We start from the raw sequence: 14616 nt of genomic DNA, 5'->3' as shown, positions 1-14616 counted from the left end.
TTGTTGTCTAAGATGACTCAATTGATTTGCCACATAGCTCTTGCCTAAATCAGCAACATCTGATGCATCTGCTCTGTTGTGGTTATTTTCAAACCTCAAGTTTGGTGAAGGCAGCAAAATTGTTCAAAAGCAAAATTTCTTGCTTAAACTGCCTTTCCGCAAAATTAAGCATGGGTCATCAATTGTTCAACTAAGCCTATGCAGCTAAAATGCACAGACACAGAATGGCATTAACAAAAGAAGCCTGTAGTAACTTAGCAGATTGTTTTCCCAACTTTGGAGTACACATCAAGGCATGCAAATTATATGTTCAAACAAAGCTCAAGCATATTTCAAAATCTTGATATGAAGTACTATACTGTATTTCACTTAAAGTTATAAAAAAATCACAGGCTGTTATTGTATTGGCAATAGGGTTGAATCAACATTGGCTCCTACATATGGAAATCACTATTTAATTAAGGGAGGCCAAAATTTTCATCCCAGAAACCACTATTCCAAGAGAGTTTTTCCACACTCTGAGCACAGAGAAACAATGAGAAGGGGATGGAAAACAAGTCAATGAAATGAGCTTACAGGGAAAGTATTTTTGCCTTGAGGGGCATTTTCAAGCATAATGGATGCCACTGATACTTACAAAAACGAATAGAAACAAAAGCTAACTTGGATTTCAATGCACATCCTTCCATAAATATATAAAATGCTTATATAAACACAAAGCAAACTAAATCAGAGATAAGTAACATCTCCCTTTCTTAGATTTTAATTTTACTTTAAGAATCTGTTCTTCACTGATTCTGATTTGATTTTTTTTTAAAAAAATTGTAGGATTTTATTATCCCTGCATTGCATTTTGTACTGTAAGGCATTATATTTTTACACTATTTAAGGGTTTATTGGAAAAAAAATGCTTCTATATATTGTACTGTTGCTTCTACTGATGTTTCATTTTCATAAGCTAAATTTTAAAATAGAACATCAGATTACGTACATTTTAAGTATTAATAAACAATGCCTAGAAAACGACTAAAAACTGCTAGTCCCAATCATGATGCCTGGCCTTAGACTGCACTATCTTTCCACAATTAAATTTCTCTTAACAATAGAGTTCTGGAATACTATATTCCTTTCCAGAAAGAAATCTGAAGCCCAAATTTAGTAATAATAACCAATTCTGTTTGAAGTAGCAAGAGAAGGAGCTGCCACTTCACTTATGAACCAGAGCCAGACCTTTCAAAGCCGGGTGGAAAGGGCAGGCACAGGAACGGGATATTTTTGCTCGAGAAAGGTGCTGCACAGCTGCTTACCTATTTGGTCTTCCGGAATTAGAGATTCAATGGGAGGATCCAGTTCAGAACTCTGAGACAAATAGCTCTTTACTTGGGTCATGAACTGCCGAATAGTTTGAAGCATGTCTGTGCTGGAAACATGACACTCCTTATTCTCCTGTAGAAAGCTTATATAGTCCTGGACTAGGCAGCCAAAATAAGTACGCTTGTCTCGAGACATTTCTGCTATTTTCTTAACCATCCTTTTCTCAGGGGTCATGAAGGAACTGAAGACACCGCTCATTTTTCTCAGCTGGGATTTGACAATTTTGGGAAGCACAAATGAGCCATTCCTTTTTTTCTTGGGCTTCAAGGGTGGTGCCATGCTCTCCTGGTCGCTTTCCCCCTCGAACTCCTCCAGGCTGCTGTTGGTATCCCCATCGTATGCAAAGAGCGGCATGCTCCGATCAAAATCCAGAGAATCAGAGGAAGAAGTGGAGAGGCTCATGTTGCTCAGTCTTTGCCTGCCTCCATTCCACGGCACTTGTGACTCACGGTGTGTAGCTAAACTGTTTTTGCTCTCCAAGTTCTGAGGCGGAGCTCCACCTGGAATGCTGGCCGTTTCTGTGCCATCCACCAAATTATGGCTGGGTTCATTTACTGCTGAGTTCTTTGCATTGCTCTGTGCTAAAGAGAGAGCCTTTTTTTTCAGGCGAGGCGGTGGGATAGGAGTTGGCCTCTTCTGTATCACATCCAAGTCGGAGTGTATGCTGTGACTGACAGTTTCTGGCAGACTGGCCTGGTTTGTAGTCCTGGACAGCTGAGGGTGTGCAAGAAGGCTATGAATAGAAGGTGGGGGAGGCCGGGGTGGGGGAGAACAGGATCTCTCAGGGCCATTCACTTCTTGTGCTTTTGGACCTGATCTTTTCAGATTTCCACCAACATCCTGGCTGTGCACTTTCAAGAAAAGAGGATTAATAAAACACAAGGCTCCATTGGTCTGGCTGCATTCCAGCTCTGAAGGCGTTCTGGTTCTTATAGAATGAACTCCATTTATGAGGCAGAGCTGCTGGGAGCTTTTATAAATGCTGTCTGAAGGCAGAGGCTTCTGGAGGGGTGAAGATTTTTGCAGTTTGTTGTTAGCTGGAGAGCTCCAAAAATCTGAAAGTCATTATTTAGTTAGCAAAAGAATGCAAATATTATGCCTCTAGTGCTTAGAATGTTTTACTCAAAAAGTTTTGCTCTAAAGGGTGGGGGGGTATTTTATAAAATCAGCTTGAAACGTTTGGGTCCTGGAGTTGAAAAAAAGGAAATATATAGTACATAGAGTCAAATACAAAGTACAGTTTATCACGGTTACCTACTACACAAGTTTAGTGCATTTCAAGTATAACTCTGCACTAATACACCCCATCAGTGAGTTCCAAATATTTTCTAATTGTAACTCAGGTCTATTGGTGTTGCTTGACATTAATTCTAATGATCTGTCTTATTGTTTCCTAAAAGCATAGAAAAGGAGGTACTTCTGGAAATCCTCTCTGTCAGACAGAACACTGCCTTGAATGCAGTGTGCCAGGCTTTTAAAGATGGAAGTTGCCTTTGCCTTCATCAATGCCAACAGCAGTTTTTAAAAAGGCTATTTTCTAAATCTGATCCTCCTTGATAAAATGTTTAGTGTCTTAATGCAGACATTATGCCAAACATGGCTTAATTCAAATATTGTGCCAAAATGTGGTTTATGTTTCCAGATAAGTAGGTTTGGAGTGGCATACTTATTTTACATTTCTGTATGCTAAGCTAGACCATGGGTAATGGCAAGAAGGACTAGAACTGGCAGTAGAGAAGGTATCCAAGTTCAAATTTTAATATGAATGTGAAGCTCATTTTACTTCCTAAAACAGAAGGAGGGAACTATATAATCTACTTGAAGCACAGGCAGAATACATATATAATAAATCATCAAAATTATGAACGCTGCGTCCCATAACTCCAGAAGTAGAAAAATTATGTTTTAAAAAATAGCTTGTCACAATGCCAAAAGTGAACCTTTGGCTTTAAATTCTGCTGTGGATTAATTCCATAACTTCTATGGTACCGTTTCTATGACTCAAACTAATATTTGGAGACCTCATATTTTTCAGTCAAAAATAGCTAAAACATGCTTCCAGGCCACATGACAGTTTCAGACTTCGGAGAGAAAGTTTAACCCTTCTGCACCACTCGTTTTTGTATATTCTTCTCCACCCAGTGTCCATTTTCCTAATCTGAATTATCTTTTTCTAAATATGCTTTTGTCATGACCAGAAACAGATACCCACTTGCTACCAATGTTTCTTCTGTATGGCAAGAAGCAATTGATCTGTGTATAGGTTGAATCACAAAAGTGACAGGTAGGAAAATATTCAAATCAGAAGTACCCAATATTTTGGGGGCATTGAGATATATAGAAATTTGGGAGCATTTTAAGCACACTCACAAAATAGTTGACATAATAAATGCAGCCAATCATAAAACAATCTTAACTTTGAAGGAGAACAAAGCCCTATTCCAACACATGTTATACTCTAAAACAGAAGAATCTTGAAACTTGGCAACTTTAAGACTTGTAGACTTCTACTCCTAGAATTCTCCAGCCAGCTATGCTACACTAGCTGGGGAATTCTGGAAGTTGAAGTCCACAAGTCTTAAAGCTGCCAAGTTTGGGGAGCCCTGCTCTAAAATATATCTGCATTGGTCTAAGTGAAAATACAACTTGAGGTTGATGCTTTTCTTTGCCGCATTCCTATGTCCCATTGTTTGTTTTTATTAGTGAAATTCAATAAATTAGTGCAATAATTTTTTTTTAGGCAGATTAGATGCAAAGCCAAGGAATGCATTATGAGCAAATTGCTGCCACATTAGAGACTAGAGATTTAAATCATCTCTTCCTGATGCCACAGCTGCAATTTAACTCTGCCCTTCCCTCCCACCAATGTCTGCTTTTACTTACTTAGTCCCAGCTGAGCAGCCTCTTCCAGTTCAGACTCTGTTGTTGCTGCTGCAATGGCTTGAGGTAACTTCAAGGTAAATGGCAGGACATCCCTTTTTGGAAACAATTAATGCATTAACTTGCTTTACTCTTCTGCATCTCGCCTCTTAAATGTCAGCAACGATCTCATGCCCTTTCCTCAAAACAAAAATATTTTCTGTTGCCAGTTCCCCACAATGTATCTAGTAGATAGTTCAGAATAAATTTGTATATTGAATTTCCCACTTTTTGTTTACAAATAGAGTGATCAGATTGCAAGTTAAACAAACTTAAACATCACAAAATTGGTTCTCAACTGGAGGATCTTAAAAGACATTTGAATTGTTGCTCAGTTGCAGTATAAGTGCAATGCAGATATTTTGTTTGTCCAGACCGCAAACTTTTTTTGGAGAAGTTGAGTGAATCACTGCAAGGCAAATATAATTGACAAAGCAGCAACAACTAGGTTTTGTACGCAAGAAGCTCTCTGGTCAACCTCCAAATCCTACATAACTAATCTCAGGCACCAGAGTTAGGAAAAAAGTTGGATGGATAACTGAGCAAGCTGTAATAAAAAATAATTCCAAAATAGATTAGGACACAAGCCTTTTTTGGGGCTGAGCAATGAGCTTGCCCTTTTGAAGTTAGGCACTTGTCAGGCTGGGGCAGTGTGAAATAGTAAAATACAATTTATTTATTTTAAATTGATATAGCTACTAATTATTCCTATACATTTTATAAATTCCCTAGACTATATCTATATCTATATATCTATATATCTATATATCTATATATCTATATATCTATATATCTATATATCTATACATCTAGATAGATAGATAGATAGATAGATAGATAGATAGATAGATAGATAGATAGATAGATAGATAGATATACTGTATATTGATGATAGAAAACATCTTATTTACAAGATCAGGCAAATGATCAACATTTTGACAGTACTTGGAAAGTACTTGGACAGTACTTATTTCATCCAATTTTGGCAATTCGGAAACCCATAAATAGATGGATATTTATTATCCAATGAGTTTCAAACTAATCCAACATGATCAATTTCAAATACAATACATGGTATACACTGCTATGAGATGAGTGAGTATCATGCTATTTCTAGACAAACTTTTCTTCAGTAGGAAATGTGTAAAACAAAAATATATCTTTTCATACCCTAAATGTTTTCACTCAATTAGTGTACATATTAAACAATGTAAGCAAATCATATGCAAAATATTTATACAGAAATGCTAGATATTTGGTGGAAATTATTATTATTTTTACTTTGTTTTGTTTGGTGTTGAACAGGCAGCCTTCAGAGAAAGCAAAGTTGTAAAACAACACAGATTGGGATTGAGTCAATTACTGGATAATGTAGTAAAACCAAGATAAACTGTATATGTTATATTTATGGATATTATGCATGCCTGCAAAAGTTATCTCCAAAGAAAAATATGAAAGCTTTAGCACATGAAAATACTAAACTGAAAAAATGGCCAATTCTTTGAGCCTGTTCCTACCATAAAAGGAACCAAATAAAGCTGCATTATTTGTCCCTCATTATTTGATTTTTACGCAAACTCTATCACCAATTGCTTTAAAAAGCAGAAGTTCACACACAATGTGACTTTACAAAATGAGGCAATGCTCCTCACTGAATGTAATAGGACTAAAGGAGGGGGAAGGAGGGGGACTTTCCTTCTTTATGCATCTTTTCTATTTGCATCACCATTTAAGTAAGCAACAACAAAACATGGATTGTGGTGCTCTTAAAAAGACCCCAGAAACAGTGAAACCAGTCAGCCTTTTTCTAAATGAAGTAAGTAAATATATAAATATAAATATAGCCGCCCCGAGTTCTCGGAGAGGGGCGGCATACAAATCTAATAAATTATTGTTGTTGTTGTTGTTGTTGTTATTATTATTATTATTATTATTATTATTATTATTATTATTATTATTATTATTATATTCTAGTTGACATTAAACACTTTGAACCCAATTTCTAATCCAACTTACTTCCACAAAAGTTGGTGTAGAATTAGGGTAGGAAAGCAAGCAACTCAATGTCAGAGTCCAAGATTTCTAGATTTTTAAAAAATAATTTTTATCAAAAAAAGTTAGATAAAAGATTTAACGGGCAAATAAATAGGGAAAAGTTAGAGAAAGATAAAAGATAAAATAAAAAATGGAGAAAGCAATAAAGATAAGAAAGGAAAGGAAAAAAAAGGTAATAAAAGAAACAATCCCTGCCCACTCATTCAATTTATTTATTTATTCATTTATTTTGATTTATAAGCTGCCCATCTCTTGATGGACTCAGGGTGGTGCACAACAATATAACAACATACAAAATTTTAAAAACTCAACATTAATCCATCTGTCATTCATAGGTACTGGCCAGGGCAGAGTGTTATTGCCTGCCGGCAAAGCCATGTTTTTAAGGCCTTTCAGAAGGCCAGGAGGGGTGTGTGTGTGCGCGCGAATCTTGGGGGGGAATTGGTTCCAGAAGACTGGAGCTGCTACAGAGAAGGCCCTTCCCCGCGGTCCTGCCAGCCAGCATGGCTTGGCTGATGGGACCTGGAGGAGGCCGGCTATGTGGGATCTAATTGGTCGCTGTGATATGTGAGGCAGAAGATTGTCCCATCTGATCCTAAGCTACGTAGGGCTTTATAACCAACACCTTAAATTGCATTTGGAGACCAATCGGAAGCCAGTGCAGCTTGTGGAGTGTTGGGGTTATATGGGTGTATCTAGGTGAGTATTGGCGAAGCTTTTTTTCCTCAGGTACCGAAAGAGCGTGCGTGCGCACTATCATGCATGCCCGAGTGGCCACACCCATAATTCAATACCTGGGGAGGGCGAAAACAGTTTCCCCCCCGGAGGCCCTCTGGAGGCCAGAAAGGGCCTGTTTCCCAACTTTTGATGGGCCCAGTAGGCTTATGTTTCGCCCTCCCCACGCTCCAAAGGCTTCCCTGGAGCCAGGGGAGTGTAAAAAAGCCCTCCCCCATCCCCCTGGAGGTTCTCTGGAAGCCAAAAATGTCCTCCCAGAGCCTCTGTGAGCCAAAAATCAGCTGGCCGGCACACACATGCACACTGGAGCTAAGCTACGGCAATGACTTGGATGCCAGCAGATACTGCTCCAAATACCACCTGTAGCACCCATGCCATAGATTCGCCATCACTGATCTAGGTATCCCCATAACTGCCTCCAGGCACCGGCACATCACTTCCACTAGTTCACTGAATTGACATGGGGTGGAAATGTAAGCTGAGTGTCATCAGCATACTGCTGCAAACTCACCCCGTGCCGTCGGATGAACTCACTCAGCAGTTTCATGTAGATGTTAAACAGGGGGAGAAGACTGATTCCTGAGGCACTCCACAAAGGAGGGGCCTAGGGGCTGACCTCTGTCCCCCTACCAACACAGACTGCGACCAACCAGAGAGGTAAGAGGAGAACCATTGTAAAACGGTATCTCCCATTCCCAGCCCCTGCTCAAGATTGAAACTAGTATCCAGATCAGGATAGGTAATGTCTGGCAAAAGCTGAATTTGCTACCAGAAGGCTTGGGCTTGCTGATATTTTAAGAATTCTACGTATCTAAAAGTTAGCGTAGAGCAGAAAATGGCTCAATGTCAATTTTCATGGATTTTCCAATGCTTTGAGGGATGGCATATAGCCCCTTAAGTAACACTTATTATAGAAAATACTTAATATGAATAGATAGGAAGATTAAAGCAGCATTTCAACCAGCATATTATCTAGTCAGTACCACATAAGCCGCCCAACACACTATTTTCACTCTTGCTCACTTTGCCATTTCCCCAACAGTTGAGGGCAGATATAGGGCCACACTTAGACTACTGCATCCAGTTTTGATCACCGTGTTATAAAAAGATGTCAAGACTTAGGAAACAGTGTGGAAAAGAGCAACAAAAACGATTGGGGGCTGGAAGTTAAAACATGAAGAATGGTTGAAGGAATTGGATTTGTCTAGTCTGGCGAAAAGGACTAAGGGTGATATGATAGTGGTGTTTCAATATTTGAGGTGCTGCCACAAAGAAGAAGGGGTCAACATATTTTTCAAAGCTCCAGAAGGCAAGACAAGAAACAATGGAGGGAAACTAATCAAAGAGAGAAGCAACTTAGAAGTAAGGAGAAATTTCTTAACAGTGAAAACAACTAACCCGTGGAACAGCTTGCTTCAGACGTTGTTGGTGCTCCATCACTGGAGGCTCTTAAGAAGAGAGTGGACACTCACTTGTCCCGAATAGTATAGGACAGGGCTTGGCAAACTGCAGCTTGTGAGCCACCTGCTACTCTTTGGCCCCTTGAGTGTGGCTCTTCCGCAGAAACCGGGTTTCCAGCACTTCGCATGAATCACCATTTTGTTTTCGGCGAGACACGCGTCCTACATGGGACTTGTAGCTTTATCGTGTTCCTCAGTGTTGTGTCCACTGATTATTATTATTATTATTATTATTATTATTATTATTATTATTATTAATTAGATTTGTATGCCGCCCCTCTCCGAAGATTCGGGGCGGCTCACAACAACAAAAACAGTACAAATCCAATAATTAAAACAGTTTAAAACCCTTAATATAAAAAACAATCATACATCTCATACAAACCATGCATAAAATGGAAACGGCCCAGGGGAATCAATTTCCCCATGCCTGACGACAGAGGTGGGTTTTAAGGAGTTTATGAAGGAGGGTGGGGGCAATCCTAATCTCCAGGGGGAGTTGATTCCAGAGGGTCGGGGCTGCCACAGAGAAGGTTCTTTCTCTGGATCCCACCAGACGACATTGTTTAGTCGACGGGACCCGGAGAAGGCCAACTCTGTGGGACCTAACCGGTCGCTGGGATTCGTGTGGCAGAAGGCGGTCCCGGAGATATTCTGATCCGATAACACGAAGTGATCCTCCTCCGTCTCCGGCTCTTGAGCAAAGTGAGAGGGGGAAGAAACTCTTGCAGTCTGCCTGAGGAAACGGAGCTGACAGCCAAACCTCTAGCCAGTCTCAGTGGCAGAAGCAGCCAGGCCCACACACCCTTATCTCTTGCAAACATGCCCCTCTTTCTCGATGGGCAGGTAGGGGGGGTAGAGTGCACTTCAAACACAGCACTAGGTGAAGAAACCTTTTGGCTGCATGCTGAACCCAAGAAATTTTTCTCCCCTTTCGCTGCCTAGGTGCGATGAGTCTCATGAAGACTCATTTCTGGCAGAATTTTGAAGAGAGAAAGATTTCTTGTGTGCAACATGCAGCCAAAAGGTTCCTGCTGAGCGAGAGAGGGGCAGAGGGAAGGAAGAGGAAAAGGCAGGTGAGATACAAAGAAGGGGAGAGAGCTACAGAGAGAGTGAGAGGGAGGGGGGAAAGGGGGAGAGAGCCATAGAGAGATGCAGAGACAGGGAGAGGGGGAGAGAGATAGAGAGAGACAGGGGGAGAAATAGAGATGACTGGCTGGGTAGGCATGGCTAGTGGGTCATGTGACCAGGTAGAAATGAGTGATGTCGAGTTGGCCATGCCCACCCAGGTTTTGTGGTTCCTGGGGTTGTTTTTTCCGTGCGAAATGGGTCCAAATGGCTCTTTGAGTGTTTAGGTTTGCCGACCTCTAGTGTAGGATCTCCTGTTTGAACAGGGATTGGACTAGAAGACCTCCAAAGTCTCTTCCAACTCTGTTATTCTGTAAAAAATTCCACAAAAGGAAAGCTTTGGGCCATGCAGATAAGGGCCATTAGAAACGCTTGGCCATGGTCTTCTGCAATACTGTATTGCCTGCACACAGAATTTTGCTAGTTCTTTGATAAATTAAAAAAAAACCTTTTTATAATTTACTCCCAAATTACCTGGCAAGTGACAAAAATCTAGTTAATATCACAACCTCTTTAGGAGCATTTAAATTCATTTTTAATGTTTAATATAATACTGAATTTATGAGAACTGAGCAAAGGCAGTGGCTTGTAATTTCAATAACAAAGTATCTTATCAATCAATGAGTTTTAAAATTAAATATTTTCACATTGATAATAACATATAAAAACCACGGTTTATTAAATTGTTTTAATTATATTATTGTATTAGTTAAGACATGTTATAGATATGTCAATCCAGCAGTGTCTAGTCTAGCAAATTAGGTTAATACCTTATACCATGTAAGTATTTTAATTTCTGTTTCCTTTATCTCCTTCTTTTCTTATTAATATAGTACTTTATTTCCTGTTATTTTACGGAAACTCTCTTTTTAAATTTCTATTATCTTAGTTGTAAAACTGTATTTTATTGATCAGTGAATGCAATGAAGCCCATTAATTCATTAATTAATTTGTGATGTTTCAGATATTTAGAATCCTACTCAGCTATCTGCTCAGTAGCCACTAAAAAGTTAGTCAGCAGTTTATTCTTCTTCAGTTTGATTAAGATTCTTGATATATGCACTAACAAGGCAGCCACAATTTAAGAAATGTTAAACAAAGGCAGTCATAAGAACATTCTCCATTACCTGCTAATACAGTAGAAAGCTATGAGCCTGAATAAATCAGCAAAACTTATTCCAGAGCCTTCCAAGGAAAAAGCTGAAAAGGAAAAGAAAACAGGCTCAATTGCACAACATATGACCTGAAAAATACAGCCAAACCTGCTTCCTAGGTAGGAATAAAGCTGCAATTCCTAAGCTATTGTTTGTTAATGAAGACTTTTATCATAGCATTTCTCTTCCAAAATTATTTGTTATTTTTGCTTAAAATTAGCAAAAAATAGGAAATATTTTTAAATGGTACACACTGACAACTGGGCTACAAAAAATCCAAGAATCCTAATTTGAAATGTTTAAATATCATTGTCTACGCTGGCGGCTATTGGTCATGGAATCCACCAAAATAACAAAGCTCAACTTCTGAGAAGCTCTAACACAGCATCAGTTGGCACAGCACAGAAATGTTTAGCCACTGCTTTCTTTTGTGTTTTTATTTTACTTTCCAATCTAATACATAGCTTTGGAAATTCCTCATGGTGTCTCATTCTACTACCAATCAGCTTGGGCCCTTTTTGTTCACGTGTATTAATTTTGAGATGAATCAGTTCAGTTGTTTTTCTGCCCCCTCCTGCACAGATTCACAATATTCCTTCACAAATCACAATAAATCACCTGATGAATCTTCTATTCATTATGTTCAGCCAAGGAAAGACAATATTGTAAACTACTTACTATAGATGCTTTCTTTTATTGCAAACTCTTTAAGGCAAAATCCCTTTACATCATTTGGTAGGCGTAATGACAGGACTTTCTTCTGCATTCTTGATGACTTTCTAACTAGGAAAGTCTGTTAAAAACAAATCAGAAAAAACAAGACTTTACATAGACTTACTAGCCATGTTTTCATGAATTCCCTATTATGAACCTGTTTTGTCTCATCTTACATACAAGTAAACTTGTAGGAATTCCAACAGAGATACTAATAACTTGAGAATCCAAAATAAGCTACAAACCTTAATATTTATTGATATTTTTAATTACCCAGCACCTGAAATGGCAAAAAAATATTGCCAAACTGTTCGTAATATTTACTTATTTGATCTTGTCATATGCAGACATTAGATTTTTTAAATGGTTCGGGCCAAGAGTTAATATAAATTCCATGTTAACGCATAAGGACAAACATCAAACTACACAAGTGCTACTCCAGTTAGCCAATAAAATAATTTTAATAATTGCTCTCAGAACAATAACCCATCTCTTTCTACTTGAGAAAGATTTGATACCATAATGACAGAATAAGTGCACACATGTGCAAATACAAAGTACCTACCAAAATCTTATGTTACGTCGCCAGCTAAAATTGTCTAGGAGGGTAAAGGATGAAGAAAGATTTCTAAGAGAACTGTTGCTAGTGAGAGTAGGCAGCACTGGCCTAGGAGAGTCACATAACTGTCCTCATAATGTGTATGAATATTAGATTTACACAAATACAAGCAATCACACACTCTTTTCTCTCCTGACTGGCATCTAGCCACTATTCATATACACTAGTGATATAAAATGACACTAAGAAGGATGTACATGTGTTGGTAGAGTGCTTAAGGCGTTTGACTGGAATTGGGAGTTTGAGATGTCCTACAACCATGGAAACCTTTTGGGTTACTTTAGGCCAGTCACTGTCTCTCAGCCCAGCCTATTGGAACAGAAAGGTCTATGAATTTTTGGAGAAAAGGTGGGATATAAATTTAAGAAGCTAAAAAGCGATTTCAGAATAGGAGAGAATGGACAGGGGTCTGATTCTAAAAGCAAGGCAATGCCCCAGCAAAGTATTCCTCTTGTTTTCAAGGCCAAATTAAAGTTGTTTCTTACTCCAGGAGGTTGAGAGCGTAGAATTTCCACTGCTTCAGCATCATTTAAGCCAAGCTGTAACCAGATTGGGTGGGTATGAAGAAGTTTATCTAGTATGCTGAGCTTATTGGGGAGACTATCATATCCAGAATCTCGTATGATATTTGCAAAATCTTTCTGATCCAGGCACACATCACCCATATCTTTCTCTAGGCTAAAACAACAGAAACAAACAAAAAACAAAACAAATTAAAAGCCTAAATTTAAATTATTCAAATAATCCGTGCTCGTAAAAACAACCTTCAACAATGTATCTTGTTCATAGATAAATAAAAATTAATATATGTTTGCATTCATTTTCAGCTGTATTTTATTGTAGGTGACCCTGACAGCAAGTCTATAAGTTAATGCAAGTTGTAAACAGTAAAACAAACAAGCCACATTAGTAAACAAGCCGGTCCAGCAGCAAATGGATTGGGCTACAAATGGAAATATAAAAAGAAGTAATTACTTCTAATTCTTGAACACTCCTGAAGTGTTTCCAACAAATTTCTAAGATCTGTACTAGCACACTATCAGAGGGATTGCCAATGGCCTTCTTAGACTAAACATAGGGATATCTAAAATTGAGGTTAGGATATGGCAATTGATGTTAAATTACAGGCTCCAGTTCTTTCATTGGAGACTACTTTTAATCGTAATTGAGGGCTGCCCCTCGAGCTAGAACAATATCATAAAACAAAAACTAATGACTAATGGATGATGACCAGAATCACTACAAACCTTGGGCTATGACTGCAAAACATACAGTTATCCAAATATTTAATAACATTGAATTTCAGGTGGACGTAAATATTTTGCCATACAGAAATAGGATTGTGGCCACCAATGGCATAAAATACAATAAATACATAAAGAGCACAGCTGATTCTTGAGGGAACATGCTTTTCCATACAGTTGCATATCTAAATTTCAGATGAGCTCTTTTTCCTACCAGTTAATATACCTTCTTTTTTCAGGATTCTTTTCACTCAACTAATGCTCAATCAATGCAAGTTATTTTCCTGGATCCTTAAATCAGAAAAATAAATAGAATGGGTATCACCTACATACTAAGAACACTGCATTGGTAGTATGCTTTTGTAAAAGTTGAAAAAGATAGAACTTTATTACACCTCATTGACAAATGTTCAGATATCAGACCAATGTCTTCCAGCACCACCTACTGGAGACTGTTCATCACACAAAACCAATTCAGAACGAGGCTACCTTGTTCAAAAAGATCATCACAGTAATGAAATCTGACAGATATGCATCAAAATCTGCTGTGGCACTACTCCTTTGCCAATTTCCTAGTTTTGATCACCTATAAAGAGAATTTCAATGAGACCCCAAATCAGACTAGAACTCAAATTGGACTGGGTTAAATAATATCTCATTTAATTAAATCTCCATGTCATTTAAATTCATTTGGAACTTAGTTCCTACCACTTGTTTGAACAGATTGTCTGCTACTTCAAAAAGAGACCATAGAATAAACATTAGAAACTCATCTTAAGCAATAATTAGCCTTCCTTAGTATTCCAGGAATCCTTCCTTCCTGTAAGAACATCCTTGAAATGAGCCATCCTCTGGTAACTTTACCAAATGGACAAGGCTCAAGATTTAAGTAATGAGTTGGAATTATTGACAATCTTGCCCACGGCTTCTGGATATTACAACAGAACAAGCAAATGCTTCAGATACAGGTAGTACTTGCCTGTTAGCAACTGTTCGAAAACACAACAGCACTGAAAAAGTGACTTATAACCATTTTTCACACTTACGACTGTTGTAGCATCTCCATGGCCACATGATCAAAATTCAGATACTAGGCAACTGACCTATATTTGTAATGGTTGCAGTTTCCCGAGATCATATGATCACCGTTCTGAAAAGCAAAGTCAATGGGGAAGGAAGATTCACTGAACAAGTGTGAAATTAACTAACAGACA

The 14616-nt window shown here is 38.4% G+C and overlaps 1 protein-coding gene across 5 annotated transcripts in view; it reads right to left on the bottom strand.

Moving 5' to 3' along the window:
* RIN2 (Ras and Rab interactor 2) overlaps window positions 1-14616 on the bottom strand; it is a 77554-nt gene that overhangs the window by 18787 nt on the left and 44151 nt on the right. For 3 of the 5 annotated variants that reach the window (XM_070746995.1, XM_070746996.1, XM_070746997.1), the window contains 5 exons: window positions 12644-12836; window positions 11504-11618; window positions 10799-10871; window positions 4258-4349; window positions 1308-2429 (listed from right to left, as the gene is read on the bottom strand). In XM_070746995.1, coding sequence (XP_070603096.1) covers window positions 1308-2429; window positions 4258-4349; window positions 10799-10871; window positions 11504-11618; window positions 12644-12836 — 1595 coding nt within the window. Of the gene's footprint in view, window positions 1-1307; window positions 2430-4257; window positions 4350-10798; window positions 10872-11503; window positions 11619-12643; window positions 12837-14448; window positions 14521-14616 lie in introns of those variants that run through there. The other 2 variants (XM_070746999.1, XM_070746998.1) reach the window with 2 other exon arrangements.

This window comes from Erythrolamprus reginae, chromosome 3, assembly GCF_031021105.1.
Source record: "Erythrolamprus reginae isolate rEryReg1 chromosome 3, rEryReg1.hap1, whole genome shotgun sequence".
NCBI lineage: Eukaryota > Metazoa > Chordata > Lepidosauria > Squamata > Dipsadidae > Erythrolamprus > Erythrolamprus reginae.
This window is presented reverse-complemented; position numbering and strand designations above follow the sequence as displayed.